General features: G+C 37.1%; 1 protein-coding gene across 3 annotated transcripts in view; it reads left to right on the top strand.

Annotated features, from left to right (window-relative positions):
* Positions 1-18781, top strand: part of RANBP17 (RAN binding protein 17) — a 315037-nt gene that overhangs the window by 201593 nt on the left and 94663 nt on the right. For 2 of the 3 annotated variants that reach the window (XM_081232574.1, XM_081232576.1), the window contains one exon: positions 11478-11537. The exons of the other annotated variant lie outside the window; for it this stretch is intronic. In XM_081232574.1, coding sequence (XP_081088700.1) covers positions 11478-11537 — 60 coding nt within the window. The remainder of the gene's footprint in view (positions 1-11477; positions 11538-18781) is intronic. 3 annotated transcript variants of the gene reach the window in all.

Genomic DNA, 18781 nt, shown 5'->3' with positions numbered 1-18781 from the left:
TTATTTTCTTCTCTAGTCATTGAGAAGTACTGTTGGCACTTGGTCCTCTGCTTCTGCTTTTTTAAAGGTTTTTAAAAAATGCTTTCACTTAAAAAGAAAGAAAAGGAACACGTGTAGCCTGTTTCTAAAAACTTACAACAGCTAATTTGTTTTTTCCTTGAGCTTTCTGCCTGTCAACATTAAGCCCTCTAGTAGCCTTTTAAGATGGTAATCAGAATTGAATGGCGATGTTGTTACATGTTTTTTGACCTTCATCACTACCCAAAAATGTGGTCTGTACAAAACAGACCCCAGAGATGCAATAATTCAAATGATTTAAAAGCACAGTCAATAGACATAACCTCTATTTATATTTCGCTTTTTTTAGAGCACAGCTCACATATACACTGTAGAAATCAACAGTATGAAAGTATTAGGCCTCTTCAGCCTAGAAAGTTAAACACTTAAGAGAAAAGATCAGATTCTTGGCTTTTTAAATCAATATTGGTAGAACTTGAAAATTTTGTAAATATTTAAATTCAAGAGTACCCTTAGCCTTACATTAAGTTCAAGGTAAATAAGAAGTTCTGCTTTCTTTGGTGGATAATGAAATTTTATGGGACTTATTTTTCCAGGGAGTGCCACAAAATGAAAATACAAATAGGTCGATAAGTCCATGATTGAAAGATTCTCAACTACTTAAGGAAAGATAGAAATTTCTGGGCTCCGTCTCTGACCTTCTGAGGTTAATGGTTATCGCTGGAGGCTAAGTCACTGGGGTCATAATCAGAGACAGTAAAGAACCAAATGAGCCTTTAGCTGATGTGCTGTATTCTTATATAATTAACAGGGGCAGTAATCTCCTTCCTGGCCTACCTCAGACTTTCCTCTTGTTCAAGGAAATAGAGCCAAAATTGTCACAATTTTTCCACCTTGGCCTTTCTTTTCAATTCCCAACCCTAACTACTTTTCTTTAATAATACAGATGAGGTAGAGAGGAATTTCTTTTCCACATTCAGTACTTACTTTTGGAACTATGGATTTAGAGTTTTGGGGGGTACATATTTACTTGAAACCTTGTGAGCAGATGAACCTCCCCCAAGGAACTGAGTATATAAGGATGGAGGGCACTCTCAGGTCAAAGATGTGGAAAATACACATTTCTAATGGAAAATAAAGAATTGAAAAGTGAGAAGCCCAAGAATACTGTGTCCATGAAGGTAAAAATATCAAGAAGAGGGAACACATGTCAGAGACAACAAAGGGTTCAAGAAAAATAAAAGCTTGACCTCTCTGGCTGTGGTCCATCACACACACTGTAGTCAGACAAATCTTAAACACCACTTATATCATAGGGCCCTTCCCACTTCAGAGACCTCTCTGTTGCCTTCATCTAGCCAACAGTCCTCAGCTTCTAAGGTCCTCCAGAATCTAGCTCCACCTACTAGCCAATTTTAGTTTTCACAGGTCCCCTCTATCAAGCTGACTCTCACCATCTTTATCTTGGATTACATTGTTCTATTTTTTTCTTCTTCCCATTCCCCCCGCTTACGCCACAGCAATCTCCATCCTTCAGTGTTCTATTCCAGTATGCACTCTTATAGTTCTTAATACCTGGATCATATTCATTAAAACTTAGTTAAATAATAATGATAATGGCAATGCTAGCACTCGTTTATTGTTTATTATATGTCATGCACTATAATAATAAGCTTTTACATACATTGTATCTTGTAGGCCTCAAAATAATCTTATGATAAAGGTGTTAACCCCAGTTCTGCCATAAAGTAACTTGACTAAGAACACAGTGGTAGGAAGGGGCGTGCACAAGATTTGACCTTTAAATCTAACTCTAAATTCACTAAATGGCTAACCGATTCCCAGTCTTGCTCCTTAAGTGTTCTGCTCTATGTCCTTGTTTTCTTAACAAAGTTTGAGATTCTTGAGGACAGAGGCAATATCCTAGGTATAAGATACGTATCGTATATCTGTCGCTATTGATTGAATATGGGTTAGGTAGGGTGAGATGGTCAAATTTCACGGTGACAAAAACAGAAATTTTATTCGGATTCTAGTCATTTTTTTTTTGAAGTAGGTGTTGTTAATTAGAACAGTGTTTTATTAGGAGACAGTGGATTAGAACCAGCTAATGTTCCATTTTTAAGAATTGTAAATTAGAAAAGGATCTGCACCCCTTCCCACATACCTTGCTCTAAGCATCTCTTCCATCTGGATGTTCCTGAGTTACATCCTTTCATAATATACCAGTAATCTAGTAAATAAAGTGTTTCTTTGAGTTCTATGAGCCACTCTAGCAAATTAATCAAACCCAAAGAAGAAGTCCCTGGAACCTTCGATCTGTAGCTAGTTGGTGAGCAGCACAGGTGGCAACCTGGACTTTCTTACTTTCTTTTTTTTTTGGACTTTCAATTGGTGTTTGAAAATTAGGAGCAGCCTTGTGTGACAGAGCCCTTAATTGGATGTGAGACATCCAAGTAGTGTCCCCTGAGAACTGCTTGGTGGTGTTGGAAAAAACATGTAGACATTACAAATACATGTAATCGCCTACTATGTGCTAAACAATGGGCCATAATATTGACTATTATTATAAAGAGAGATAGTCCTGCCATCATAGACAGGTGGAGAACACAGAGCTGACAGGCGTCATTGTTTGATATAATAAGGCCCATATTTGATATGCAGAACAACAGTGGAAACGTATAGGAGAACACCTAATGTAATCTTGGGAAAGTCCAGGAAGGATTCCCGGACCAGAGAGTCCAGCTTTATGTTTTCCACTTTCCTATTCAAGATTTCAAAACAAGACCAAGAAATCTAAGTATCAGTACACTTCAGACTGTTTAACAAATTGGTGACAGAGTAAATGTTCCACCCCTGATAGGATGGTAATTAGTAAAACAATTGAATTCCTCTACCCCTCTCAGTTGGCACCAAGAACCACCCACTCTGTCAAATAGGCGCCAGATATAAGGCAAGGTTGTTTTCCATGCATTGAATAAAATAGCACCCAGTAGAAAGTTTAATTTGGATTTTCTATGATAAATATCCATGAATACATATTTTTTCCTAGTAGCTAGGAAGCAGTGTTGTCAATTAGTGAAAACTGTTGAGTAGGAAGTTGGAGAACAAGCCATTTCACTGTGTAGCCTTCTTGAGCCGTCTTCTAAACCCCATCTGAAAAAAAATGGAGTTCATGATACCTGCCCTACGTGCTTTGAATGCACAATCTTAGTGATCTAAGGGAGACAGTACATTGAATGAGCTCTTTCCCAGCCGAAAGGGATAATTCAAGTAACTAAAGATTTAAAATAAAATTTTGTCAATGAGATAGATATAGGAGGGAGAGAAGAGGGCCATAGAGAAAGTTCATATTTTGTCAGCTATTTTTCTTGGTTGCTAATTAAGAATTTTATCATTGTAAATCAGCTACAGTGTGGGGAAAGGTCATGATTTCAATAAACATGAGTAATACTATTAAAAAGAAACAGAAGATAAGGAAGTATACCTGGGTTCTCTACATGTAAAGATATGTGGTTTATAGAACATTAGTTATTTATGGCGGTAATGACTCCCCTCTAAAAAGTCTGTGAAAATGAAATAAAATTATTTCATTGAACTTTTCAAAAAAAAAACATATCTTCCACGAATTCCTAATTGTTAATCATCATAATCAAGCTGATTTCAAAAGAAAGGGAGAAAAATTAGATCTGAATGGAGAAATGGAATGCTAGAGAATATAGAATTTTTATTCATTTGTATGGTGGACCGTCATCTTGAAGTAAATATGAAATGGATCAAAGTTGTTTGTGCTTTGAAAATTGAAGCAGTGTTCATCATACATAATTGAACAAAGTTGAAATTTTGTAGGTATAAAACAAACCAAAAAAAGCCACAGCTATAATAGCTATTACAGGAAATGGAGGAAATTAATAATAAAAGACAATACACTACCTCATAAATACATGCTCATCATGAGATTAGAGGGTGAGAGCATTAAGCAAATACCCTGATTAATTTAACAGTTTAACCCTGGAATTAGAGTACAGACGGTTCAAAATTCATATGTACATAAACCAACCAGAAAAACAGACAGCTTACTTTCATAAAGTAAGGTTTTTCGGCAGTTCTTTTGGATGCGTGTAGATAATATTCTCTTAAAAGAAAGATTATTACTTAGCAAGACATGTTTGTTTGATGTATTTCTTAAAAAAATAACCAAGTTTCTGTATCTTTTTTTAAGAAAATATATTAAGGAACAGATTGAGGGCATTTTTGCCTTACATCCAGTGATCTTGCCTTTTATAACTTGTCCTCAAGTAACTGCTAGGAGCTATGATTTTTAAGACTGAGTGATACTAGGAACATAAATTAGGCAGGAAAGGGGTACTTTCTTAGGTCTCTGTATTCACTGAGTAAAGTTTAAATTAACTTTGACTAGAACATCTTTGAATACCTTTTTGATGCATAAAATAGTTTATCAAAATATATTTTAAAATAAAATTTGGAGGATTTTTAGAAGTGCAAACAGCAAAAGAGTAGTTTACTAGAAAGGCTTTTATTTTATATCACGTCGACACTTGTGAATCACTATGTTTTTTCTATCACCTATTTGGTAAAAGTCCACAATTTGCCAAAATGGTTAATAGAACACAAATACAGACATTTCATGTGATGTACCATGTAAATGTAAACCTTTGTAGTTACATGTTTTTGTAGCAAGAGAATTGTTTTAAAAGGCACGTAATTTATTAGCTATCGGTAGCTTCTTTATTGCCTTGCCGCGCTGCAGTAATAAATAAAAAAAAGTGAACTGATTTTACAAATGGCACACAAGGTGCACATTTTGTGGGGGAAGAAAGTCTTTTTTTAAAGAATTGGCATTAAATCCTTTTTTTGTGATGACAAAGAGGCTAAGAGTGCAAACTGTATTTTCTGTTTATCGAAAACAGTCTTTTTTCTCGGGGGCATTTTTTCCTATGATCATCAAGGGATTTCAAAAGCAATAAAGTGTGGAATCATTGTTCGACTTGAACAGTATTAAAACTTAGGTTTTAATTTCAGTGAAGTAATAAGATTTGAACCTGTCTCACATTACAGCACTGTAAGGCATTTAGCAATTGTATTTTAAAAGAGGTTTTTAAGATGCAGCTCACTTGTAAGCTCACTGTCTGTCAGTAATTAATAGTTTTTCTTCAGCATAGGCTGTTGTGATCAAACCAAGAAATATCTGGGTTTTCAGTAACACATTGTGATAATTGTGAGTGTTTATTCCTAATTAGTCTAAATGTCTAATAATTGTCAGCTTGCTTCCCTGGCTGCTTAAAAAGAAAAAAAAGAGAGTGACATTTAAAGCTACAGTGTGTCTTTGGGCTTTTAAAAATATGAACGTAGATGTACATGTATATTTCAATAAGCTTTACACCCAGCAAGATTATATGTCAGTTGACTCATTCATTAACCAAGTATTTTATCCTTCAATATCATTTCCTAGTTTTTAGACATTACATCATCTGTGTACGTAAAAAAAAAAATGTTTCCAGATACAGTATTATATGTACAGCTAAACCCAAACTGACAATCTGGATTCTTCAGTACTCATCACTGAAACTTACCTTTATTTCTCTAGAAAGCTTTTAAAATATGAGCATTTCTTTTAGATCAATGTGGCAACATACTTGCTGATGAAAGATTGTACTTACCATTTTGAATTGCTATTGAAAATAATTGCCTCTACAAAAGGAAACATCTGTATGATAGCACATGGCTAAAGCTGCCATCAATTTTTAACATTTGAGGGTTGAGCTATGACCTTTTACGATGACTGTGAACAGTAACTGCCTCCATTAGCCATAAGTTTTGTTTCTTTATTTTAGTAGATGGCCTAGGCTGTAAATATTAGAGAATCTAAAATAAATCAACATATTATCCTAAGGATACAAAATGTAAGAGCTATTTGTGGTTGGGAACCCTTGACAGATAGTTTGGATGAAGCAGATGATTGCCTGCCTAGCGTATCTGGTCTGCATTGCTATGCCTGCAGGCAGTTTAGTGCTGTGGTTGTATATTGATGTCAGGGTTAGTACTGAGTGGCTAGCAGTGACAGATGTCTATAATTACAGGCAATGCTTCCAGTATTTCTGAAAAGCCAGCCTATGTTGAACAATTATCTTATTTCTGCCTTGCCAAAGAGCGTGTTCCAATTCCTAGTATTAGCAGTGGTGAATATAGCGCTTCATCTGCTGCCTTGGGACAAATGTGGGAAAAGCACTTGGTTATAAAACATAAATGCAAAATATTTCTTTAACACTTTGAATTAGTTCAGTTCAGTGTTTTCCTAATTTTTATCTTCCCATAATGTTTCTGTTGAAGGAATCTTGAAATAATAGAAGCACATTTGGCTACTTATTGGGATTTTGTTTTCCCTTAAGCCTGTGTGTCTCCCCAGCGCCAGTATCCCTTGCTTTACTGAATAGATGTGTTTAAGCAAAGTTGGCTTTGAAACGACTTTCTCCAACGTGGATTACATTTTCTGATTGACTCCCATTACAAAATTGGAAATGCATTTCCATGGACAACCTCCCACACCTTTTGACGAGGAAAATTGTAAAAGGACTGACAGTGCTGAAATGTGCGAAATACCTTAGTGCACTGGTGCCTTTACACTTACTGAGAAATTGCAGTTTTCAACTTTTGTTTTAACCCTTTTTTTTAAGCCTTCAGCCACTTACTGTCCTTTCCTATCTCCAAGTATACATGACCACTTCCTTCCATATTGCCTCTTAGCCCGCTTTAGCGCCTCATTAGAAATGCTTTCATGCTTGTTGGTCCCAGTTCCCAACTGTCCTTTTTTTCTGGTTATTTGCATTTCTGAGACATGGCCTGTAATACCACTCTCCCCAGCAGATGCATCTGCCTTACTTACACAATACTATCCAACCTTAACATTCCTGAAGTTCCTAAAGTTCAGGGCACTGGGTATCAAAACATTATCCATGCTGTAAGTGACAAATTCTGTATTTTCAGGTAATGTAGACTGAGAAATGCCTAGGAAATAGCATTTGAGGTCATGTTTCTTTCCAACCTTAATCTAACCTGTATTGGGTTTCTACTTTGTGCTTCACTCCACTTTGTGGCATTATTTATTACATTTTCTCATTTAGTCTTCTCAGCAATATTCCCTTTAGTAGGTAGGAGTATCTTCATTTTGCAGAATATGAAAAAAGATTTCAGGAAGGTTAAAAACTTGTTTAGTGTCCTAGGTTTTCGGCCAAATCATCATACCCTAAACCCAAGTGTGCTTTCCAGTGTATCACATTACCTATGTAGGTATTTAGATATGAGTCCAGACATGATCAGTTTTAAGTGTAATGATTGATAAGACCATCATCACAAGCTTCATCCCCGTATTTGCTATTTTACTTCCCGAGGAAAAATCTCATCACTACAACCACAGATTGGACCTCTAGTTCTGGCTAGCCATCAGTCTCTAGAGAATCGAGCTAGATCCTAGATATCTGCTAAAATCCACCCTACTGTAGGAGAAGCAACTCAACTCATGATCTAGTGTCAGAGATCAATATTATATTCATATATGAAAGGCAGCCCCTTTCTGCTCTTACCGGGCCTATCACACAAAAACTTTTCTGATAACTTAAAACTCTAATGATGATGTTCTGGAACCCCTTGTCTGTGTGCATTTAATTTAGCAAAGAAACTCAGAGAATCGGATGGACTTGTTTACCTGAATTGGGAAGACTTTGATAATTTATTGGACACAGGGATGTAAATCATCTACGTAACCCAGAGATGAGAACTTATCCTGCAGACAGGAAACAGGAACTTGTGATGACTATAAAAAGGAAGATGAGGGCTTTGAAATCAGGAACTTAGGTTGTACAGAGCCCTTGGGATAAAACATCACCTGCTACCACACAGCATTCTGTTTTCCTCCTGTCTCCTTTCCCATCACATTTACTGTTCTGCCTCTGTAAAATAGAAGTTATAGGTAGAAGACAGAAGATTAGGAGTTAGTCTGTCTTTCACTGGTGCTCTCTTCCCTCTAATCACTCTTCTTTAACCACTATTAAAGTTACTCACATGCCAGTTTAGAAGAAACATTTACTTTCCACTATCTAGTCCAGATAAAGCACAAATAAAAGGGACCGTCATCTTGGTGCATGCCTCATAATCTTAATGCCAGACTAATGTTTGACTATCTTGCTTAATAATAATAGTGACCATTTAGTGACCACGTATTCTGATGGCTAATAGCTAATGTTTATTTGGTGCATACTGTGTGCTAAAAACTTTCCAAGTGTTCTTGACACTGTGCTGGCAGTGCTGTATATAATACAGTGTTTGATGACAATAATATTGGGTTGGCCAAAAGGTTCCTTTGGTTTTTAAGTAAAAATAAAAGACACATTTTTCATTTTCACCAAGAACTTTATGGAACAACCTATTCATTGTTTTGTTCCACTACCTTCTGCCGTTTTTCAGGCAACTTCATAATTCCACCTTCCCAAAACCTTTGATCTTTTTGAGCAAAGAACTGTTCCAGGTGCCTTTTACAGTCTTCCAGGCAATGGAAATGTTTTACATTAAGAGAATTTTGTAAAGACCTAAATAAATGGAAATCTGAAGATGCAATGTCTGGTGAATATGGCGGATGAATCAGAACTTCCCAGCCAAGCTGTAACAGTTTTTGCCTGGTCATCAAAGAAACATGTGGTCTTATGTTATCCTGATGGAAGATTATGTGTTTTCTGTTCACTAATTCTGGACACTTTTCGATGAGTGCTGCTTTCAAGTGGTCTAACTGGGAGCAGTACTTGTTGGAATTAACCGTTTGGTTTTCCAGAAGGAGCTCATAATAGAGGAGTCCCTTCCAATCCCACCATATACACAACATCACCTTCTTTGGATGAAGACCAGCCTTTGGTGTGGTTGGTGATGGTTCATTTCGCTTGCCCCATGATCTCTTCCGTTCCACATTATTGTACAGTATCCACTTTTCATTGCCATCACAATTTGTTTTAAAAACGGAACGTTTTCATTATGTTTAAGTAGAGAATCGCATGAGGAAATATGGTCAGGAAGGTTTTTTTCGCTTAACTTACGTAGAACCCAAACATCAAAGCGATTAACATAACCAGGCTGGGGCAAATGATTTTCAACACTTGATTTGGATACTTTGAGTATGTCACCTATCTCCCATGTGCTGATTGTTCTCAGTTAATGTCTTGATTTGATCGCTGTCAACTTCAACTGGTCTACCCAACCATGGAGCATTATCCAGCAAGAAATCTCCGGCACGAAACTTCGGAAGCCACTTTTGACACGTTCGAACAGCCACAGCACCTTCTGCATACACTGCACAAATCTTTTTTTGCATTCCAGTTGTGTTTTTACCTTTCTTGAAATACTAAAGCATAATATGCTGAAAATGTTGCTTTTTTTCTTCCATCTTCAATATTAAAGTGGCTACACAAAAATTCACCAATTTTTGATGTTTTTGTTTAAATGCACGCTCATATGACAGCAGCCACATACAATCTAACAAACTTGTTTCGAATGAAGTTAAAGACAACTAAGTGCTACTAGAGCCATCTTACAGAAAAAACTGAACAAACTTTTTTGCCAACTCAATAATAATAGCCAGTACTTTATGGAAATTTTACCATGTACCAGGACTGTTGTAAGTGCTTTACATATGTTAACTGCTTTAGTCCTCTCAAAGATTCTGTAAATTAGGGCCAACTATCATCCTCATTTTATATTTGAGAAAACCAAGGTGTAGAGGGTAAGCAGTTTGCTCAAAATCACTCAGTAAGTGGTGGAATCCAACTAGTCTTGGGCTTCAGAATCTATCTTTAATCACTTGACTAGACTGCCTTCTATTTTGTGATATTATTCTTTCCATTTTACAGATGAAGAAACTGAGACTCTTAGAGGCTAACTAATTTTACTAGAATTATAGAGTTAATTTATTAAATAAAATATTTATTAAATGTCTGTTATCTGCCAAGCACTGTGCTAGGCTAGCAGGTAGTGGTCTCACTCAGTATCCCATGTGCATTGCACTAGACATGCATTCTGTGTTTCCTCCTAGTTGAAGTTATGTAAAATATATACTCATGGGCTTCCCTGGTGGCGCAGTGGTTGAGAGTCCGCCTGCCGATGCCGGGGACATGGGTTCGTGTCCCGGTCCGGGAAGACCCCACATGCCGCAGAGCTGCTGGGCCCGTGAGCCATGGCCGCTGAGCCTGCGCGTCCGGAGCCTGTGCTCCGCAACGGGAGAGGCCACAACAGTGAGAGGCCCGCGTACTGCAAAAAAAAAAAAAAAAAAGAAAAAAGAAAATATATACTCAACTTGCTCATTTCCGTCTTCTTATTGAAAGAAGACTATGCTTCCTGGGCAACTGCATGTTGTCTTTGTTCACCAGTTAGACTTTTGCATATGTTGTAGCTAATTTTCAACATAAAAGTATTCAGTAGGAAGACCAGGATGGAAGTGGTACTTAGCCTATTGCTGCGTATATTGCCTCCTCAGAGAAGGTTTGAAGTGTTTATTAGTGTTTGAAGATACTAGTGTTTGAAGACGTCAGTAGGCCATCAGAAGGTGAACTCTGATCCTTTGCATTTAGGGTAAGTTAAAGTTTTCACTAACTAGGCTAGTGTGAGAGACAGAAAGTAAAAGCTACGAAGGACTATAGGATCAACGTTTTTGAGTAAAGTTTGAGAATATAATGAAAATAGCAGATTTGACAGAATAGTAAAAATATGCACAGTGTCATTGGCAGCCCTTTTTTCATTCCATGGGCCATTATTCCTGTACTCTTTTTGTCAGGTTGTCCTTCCTAAAGGGATAGAGAGTTGAGTGGCTTATAGGAGGAAGGTACCGCAGTTGTTTTGGATGTAGGAAATGGGAGGTGTTTCAGAGAGGCAGGGTGGAGGCAGAGTGTGTGTGCAAGAGTTAGATTAAATGGTGGAAGACTCAATGTGATTTGCTTAACTTTCTGAGTAACTACAGAAGTGAGTTTCATTTATTGAGCATATACTTTTACCCTTCAGAAGTTGACTTGGCCTACTTATATCATTAGCCCCAGTTGCCACACTTGCATAATGAGAGTGCCTCATGGGAAACGGCAGTATTAAGAGATTCGTAAAAATAGTTCTGTTAGGTGTTATTTATAATTTGTTCTTTTTCAGGGCTATCCTTTAGTAATTGGTTTCTTGAATTATTTCATGGAAGCAAACCCATTGTAATCCATATAACCACATCCAGGCTTTGAACAGCACTTCACCCTGCCTCTGATCCTAGCCCCCAGAATAAAATCAAAGTCCCATGAATATTTTAAGTGACAACCACAAAGATCCTGAGACACATTCTCCCTGTATCGGAAGTTGGGAAGGACTTCTGCTCTTCCCTTATCCCTGACGCCAGGTGGCAGGTCCCTAAACTCTGTGCTTTTTAGGTTGTACGCCTGAGGAGTGATGTGTCCAGAGTTCCAGAGAAGTCTTGGAAAATAGTTCAGGTGAGTTGAGCTGCTGGTTATTGTGGTGGATCACCAGTCTTTATGCTTGTCTCACCACAGCCCCAGATTCTTATTATTAAAATAGGCACATGCACAGTGATAAGTGTAGGGGTGCATTTTTCTTGATTCCCTTTTTTATGCACCGTGGAATCCTACAGTGTGCATGTTTTATAACGAAATGTTCGATAGTCAGCTAATGTTCGATAGTCAGTATTAACGGCGAAGCCTCTGTTTAGTGTGATTGCATAGTATGAAAGCAGCCTAGGTTTCTTGATTATAACGTTGCTGAAGTGGCCAATTCTAACCAGTCATTCATACCTGAAAGGAGAAAGTTGTATTTGGCTACAATGAATAGCATCTGTTATTGAACAGTATCTAGAGCACACGTATCTCTTGTGCCAGAATACGTTTCTGGCAGACACCTTTGAGACGTGTAAAGGATTAAACAAAATCTTTTACTTCCCAGTTCCCCACCTCTACCATCACTCTCTCACAGACTTCATCCAGCATCAATTCTTTGCTCCAAAATGTAATCATGTCATCTTATAAATTTGCTATTGCAAAGAATTATGAATCAACTGCCTGAAATGCCCCTTCAAACCATGATCTCAAAACCTTCTACCAAAATTAATCACACCTTCTTCCAGTAGTCCTGTGCCATAGCCATGGTTCGCTTCTTATTGTATGAGCTTGGAAAGATAATATATTTACCCAAGACTTTACCATGGCTTTAGCCCCAGAAGACTAGTTTAACAGAAGCTTGGCCCCAGATATGGAGTGAATTGGCAGCCAGCGGGAACAAAGCTGTGTCAGGACAAATGTACACTCCCCATCTTCTCTAGTTGGCTTTCAGCTGGTTGCACCACAGGAGTCTTTCTATGGACTGTGTATCCTGTGACCAATAACTGGTGCTCTCGACCCAGGTCCCTCTTGGCTAGTGAAGGCCTGTCGGGAGACATTAGGTTCATGCTGGTGGAGATCCTTAGTCAGTGGCTCCCTGAAGGAAAATGGGGCAAACAGCCAGCTTCTGTTGAACAGGTGGTAGTTAGACCTTAGATCTGGTCGGGGCAGGAGGGAAAGAATCTCTCCAAAATTACCAGTATTGCTGGTTTTCGCACTGTACCTGTACTCCTCTTTCTAATAAATGATTGTTTAGAAAGTAATCCAAAAATATCTCTGGCGGCATCTGGAGCCCTTCCTTAGCAGTCTGGATTTGGGCCCAAGTGAGGAATGGAAACCCCACTGGGGTGCAAGCAAAAGAGGAAGCATGTTCTTAGCCATGCATCAGTGGAGGCCCCTACTGGGAGAGGGGATTATCACAAGGCAGCAGGCAGCCCTGTACCCCAGCCTGCTGAGTTTATGCTTTGTGCCACAGGATGTGGAGCGAAGGAAATGTGAGGCCAAAGTGGTCGCTCCAAGTTTTCTTATACAATAGCTTATTCAAGCAGATTGGGAACGCCTCTTAAGAGATTTGTTAGGTACCTGTCCCCTTAGCAAGATGGCCACCACAGATGGTAGGTTCAGATATTCTAATTGAAATAAGTACTTAACATTCATATTTATTTTATATCTCCATAGCCAGCTTTTCTTTATCAGATGTCATTCTGTATTCCACTGAATGAGGCAGCCAGATTCCTAACCTTTTACCGCTTGGTTTCCAAAGTAAATTATGGTCTTAAAATTCAATTTTAGCAAAAGATTTTTTTACCTAATTTTGGTCCTGTATTTTGTGATGTTATTTTAAATGATATGGAAAAATTAGCCAAGATTAATGTGGATCTATTCATTATCACTAAGTTTATGTATTTAATATGCAGCAATGATGTCTATACTATTAATTCTCTTGATGTGGTCACAAGTTAATTGTGACGATCATTTTATTTTTTTTTATTCTGCTTCAAACGTTAATGAGAGAGCTCAATATCTTTAGTTCCAAACTGTTTAGATCCAAGTCATTAAATGCTCTGTTAGTTTCCTCTTACACCTTTCCTTTTCCTCCCTCCCCTCCCTTTCTCTTTAATGGATCTCACGTAGAGAGCACTGCATTGGCTTCAAGGGCACTTGAAGCCTAAGACAAAAATATGGAAATTGGTTTCTTACTCAAAATAAGTGAGTTCACACTCCGTTCCAAAATTGTTTTCTTAAGGAACATCAATGCTTTTATTATATTGAATGCTTTCCAGTGACAGGTTTTGTTTTACCAAATTACATTCAGTTAAAAATCTTGGTGATGGGATGAATTGGGAGATTGGGATTGACATGTATACACTAATATGTATAAAATGGATAACTAATGAGAACCTGCTGTTTAAAAAAATAAATTAAATAAAATTCAAAAAAATAAAAGTTGATTTTAAAGTCATTTCAATAGATTAAAACAATACCTTAAATTCATAATTGTTGAGTTTTTAAAATTTTTATGGTATCAATTTTGTATTATTGGATGTGAATTTTTTTACACTAATTGGTTCAGGAAAGTATATCATCTGATGGCAAAATACTTTGTTGTTGATTTCCACAGCACTGCTAATTTTCTTCACTGAGCCTGCTTATAAAAGCTCTTTGAGAAGTTATAACATCCTAAACATTTAGAGAAGGCCTAAGGGTATTAACTTATTGTAATTTTCTGAAGATTCATTATCCAAAATCTTAATTCATTATAACAACTCTTATGAAAACCTATAGAACCAGTGTTTTCTCTTATTTTCTTATTTGCACACAATGAGAGATTCATTGTTCTTTTTAATTTGTTTCATGCGGTGCTTTTGAGTACATTTCATAGAGGGCTGTTATTGAATTTCTGTGACTGTCATTATATATCCATACAACCTTTAGGAACTAATATTCTGGGTTTCCCAGTTCTGTAATCTACTTCAAATTTAAGGATTGACATAATTAGTTTCTTCAAAGTTATAACCAGAATGTTAGAGGCAACACTGCAGATACCCAAGACCAAGGATTCAGACTGGAAAAAGAAAGCAATTTTAAAAATTATCACAGCACATGCTTTTATTCTTTATTAAATTAAATTTACAGCTCAAAACCTTATTGCTGTTTGTATGTGTATTCCCTTGTCTGGTTTTGTTATCTTGTCTGGCTTCTTTTTTAAAAACCAGATATAAGATCATGTCAACTACCTGCATATGCTCAGACATTATTTGTCGCTTGATTAGTTTAGAAGTTAAAGAACATAAGTGGGTCACTGAAGTGTTATATACATATCCAAATACTCTTTTCTGAAGTTTAAAAGAAGCTTCACAGTAGAATGACTAGAGATAAGAAAACATATTAAGACAGTTTTTTAGGAGCATGCCTTCTTATGTCTGTACTGATGATAATTTCTTACATTTCTAATGACTTCCTGTATTTCAAGAGCCAGAGAGATGGATGACTGGCTAAAATGGGTAATTTTTCTACCTTCTAAGACAATAACTATTTAGAAGTAGAAAGAATTTGGTTTTGTATCATGAAATTTTGAAGCTTTATGCCTTTAACAAATGCCATTTCCGACCATGATTAGCAAGATTTCAAAGTTAATACAAATTTAGGGGTTTGTTTGTTTTAACCTTTTTTCTGTGTGAAAGTCTTCAAGCTAAGCCCTTTCTTACCCTTCTGTTATTTTTTATGTAATGAGCTTTCTCTTGGAAAAGTAGTAGCTGACAATACTAGCACCTACTGTTAGAAAGGGTCCATGAAAGGGGGTAGGAAGGGAAGCTGCATTTACTGAGTAGCTGCTAAATGTCAGGTTCTGTGTTAGGTATCATCATTTAATCTTCCCAAAAGCCCATAAAGTAGGTTTTATTATTATTCCTGTTTTTCAGATAGGAAACCAAGATTCAGAGACTTTAAGTAACCCCTAGTTAGTGGCAGAATTCAAATCCAGTTATCTTTGGGACCAAAACCTGTGCTTTTGGTATGTTGCTAAGTTTATCGAGACAGCGTTCTGAGTACTTCTGGAGATGTAAAGAGAAATAGACATTTCCCTGCCCTCAGGCAGCACGTGCTTGAAATAATGTAGGAAACACATATAAACATAGAAAATTAGTACTACAACAAGATAATATTCTATTACATGAGAAGTGCCACTAATAGGCCAGCAACTATGGATGCTCTGAGTATCCAGAGGAGGAGAGAGAGCTCCTCTTACTGAATCTACAGGGAGAGCTTCTTCCAGAAATATTTAAGTGTTGAAACTACATATTTATATATATAAATAGATAAACAGCAAGGACCTACTGTACGGCACAGGGAACTATATTCAATATCTTGTAATAACCTATAATGGAAAAGAATCTGAAAAAGAATATATGTATATATATATATGTATAACTGAATCACTTTGCTGTATACCTGAAACTAACACAACCTTGTAAATCAACTGTACTTCAATTAAAAAATAATAATAATTTTAAAGAACTATATCTTTTTAAATAACAAAACTTTACCAGTGGTCACCTGAGTGAGTAGAATTTGGAATATATTATTTTTACAGGAAAAAAAATTCTTTGTAGAAAAACACACATCTTATTGGTTGTTTTCCTTTTGTTACAAAATTATGAATGAAATGGAATCAGCCAAAATACACATTTTAACATTACATTCTTGTTATTCATTTAACAAACAGTTATTGAGTATTAGGCACGGGAGATAAAAGAGCATCATCTCCACCCTCAGGGAGTTTGTAGTCTAACGGAGAAAGACAGGCATATTAAAAAAAAAAAAAAAGAAGAAGAAGAAAGGGAGGAAGGCACAGGCTGACAGGCAAAAACTAGGTTATGTGAAACACATAACCAAAAGTATAACGATTTATTCAACTTCATTGTATCCTTCAGAGAAGGATAACACAAATGGGCTTATTAGTCTCTTATTTCTTAGATTTTTACTTATTTTTCACTATGATCAAACTATCTTAATTGATTATGAAATGCATCTATGAACTGAAAGTGAGCTTTTTTCCTTTTCTTGCATTCCTACGCCAACTCCTATATCTTTCCCTAAAATGAGTATGTATTGTGATGTAGTTTCTTCTTGCTGTCATAAAAATTATTTTTGGTGAAGTGATCGAAGTTTTAGAAAATGTTGAAAACCCCTAAATATTGTGTAAGAATTTTTTTCTGTAGAAAACTTTCATTGACTTGTGCTTTATGATAGATAATCGTATAGATATTTCCTCACTGGACAGATTAGTCCTCACCCCCAAATTATGTGTATCTATGGTATAACTACATTTCAAATGTTCGAAGACATTTTCATATTATCTGCATGCTCTCTGAATGATAAGGTGCCTTGGAAAATGTGAGACGGTCTTTTAAAAGAAATGCAGTAATCATACATTGATTTTAAATGACCCCGTCACACGTGAAAACAAATCAGATTGTTGCTCTTAATGAGCTTTTCAATTTACTATTCAGTAGATCAGCTAAGTGGATTTAAGAGGTAATGATCCTGTTTGGTACTCAAGCTTGGCTGTCAGATCCTAGTAGTGGAGAGAAACCCCTAGGGACAAAAGCGTTGACACAGTTCTAGATGGGATAATGGGAATCAAAGCTAATGGATGATAAAAGGAATGGTGCAAGTTACAAGGATAATTGTGGATTAAAGCACTGCCATGTGTCAATGTTGACTGTTTTTTCCAGTATCTTATTGGGTCAAATCTGATGCTTTGAGAAGCTGTTTTGACAGCAGAGCACAACAGACCTGCCTGCTTAGATTCCTTCTTGCTTGAATGCCAGAGACACAACAGAAAACTTCCTTGCAGGGACTATCAATTTAAAAAATAGTTTTAATATGTTTAAATGTCTTAATGTTTAAAATCACATTTTTGTTACATTTCTGTTATTCAGTGTGGCATGGGCAAAATCAAAATTAGATTAACTTTGATCTTTGCCATAAAAAATAGCATTTGAAAAGTCTTGAAAGCGTAAAATTTTATTTTACAAAAATACAGTGTAGTAGGGGAGATGGACAGCCAAACACTTACAATGTGAAAAGCACCACGCTAGAGGAATGGACCAGACGCTATAGGAACATAAAGGAGAGTGCAACTTACCCTACCTGGAAATGGAAGGAAGGCTTCAGAGATGACTTTTGAATGAGACTCAGGGGAAGAGGAGGAAGAAGGCTGATTCAGGAAAAATGAACAGCACATGAACTCAGAGAGATCTGTAATTGCATGAGAAGCCTCAGTATTTCATGAGTATTTCATTGTGGCTTCAGGTTGAGGGAAATGATAGATGAGGAGGTAGGTTGGGGCCAAGTTGTGAAGGGCCTTGTGTGCCATAGTCATATCAATATCAGATTTTTGAAGGGGCCCGACTTACTCCCATTCATGAGAGAGCTTTTGGATCCTGTTGAGATAAGGGAAACTTCCCTTTTTACAACCATTCTTCCTTTGAGCTTTCTATGGGCTTAAAGGTTTCTGATGATTGAGGATTTGGTGGTAACTAACTTCCCTAGGTTCTTTCTCCCTAGCTCCCTCTTCTCAGCAGACATCTTACAAAAACAGTGATAGCTTTGATCTTACAAGAGATGAAGGCCTACTCTCATGAGCCAAGTCACAGATACTGGAACTGAAATGCTTTTCAGTTAGGGCTCAGAAGTTAGCAGGAGAAGCAACAGGAATTTGAATCTCAATCTTCCTTTCTTTCTCTCTCCCCAGCTTCTCCCCTCTACCTTTCTGCCCCTTCCTTTCCCTCTCTTTCTTCCTCTGATTCACTCTACTGGCCTGAGGAGCTCCTGGTCGTAGGACTTAAGTCAAAAGCCTGGAACACAAGCTTCTGGTTCAATAGTGTTTAAAATCCAAACATGAGATCTCTGCAATGAACAGCTTTCCTCCCCTGTATCACCATGTAACTCTGGATGATGTGTGGTGTCCTGTGATTTTTATCTCACCTTCACAACCTATGACATTATATCAAGGTAGTGTTTACATATGAAAAACAAAAGGCAGAGGGAGTGAAAGCTAAGTTGCCATACCATAGGAAATAGGCAGATCAGGAGAGAGTAAGAGAACACAATCACAAGGAATCAAATCAGAGAAGAGAAATCCCATACAGCTGGTGTCTGGCAGAGATAACCTGGAATCATACCAGAGCATCAGGGAGTATGAAGGTGTCAACCCACCTCTCAGCTTTGCCAGGCTATTAGAGGGAATATTCCATTGGCTGCCAGTGGCATTTTCCCACTTGTAGTGGGATATGTGTTTATAAGCTCAATGCGGCTTAGGTTGGAACTGAAATGTTACA

This window comes from Mesoplodon bidens (assembly GCF_964165515.1).
Source record: "Mesoplodon bidens genome assembly, chromosome: 4".
NCBI lineage: Eukaryota > Metazoa > Chordata > Mammalia > Artiodactyla > Ziphiidae > Mesoplodon > Mesoplodon bidens.
This window is presented reverse-complemented; position numbering and strand designations above follow the sequence as displayed.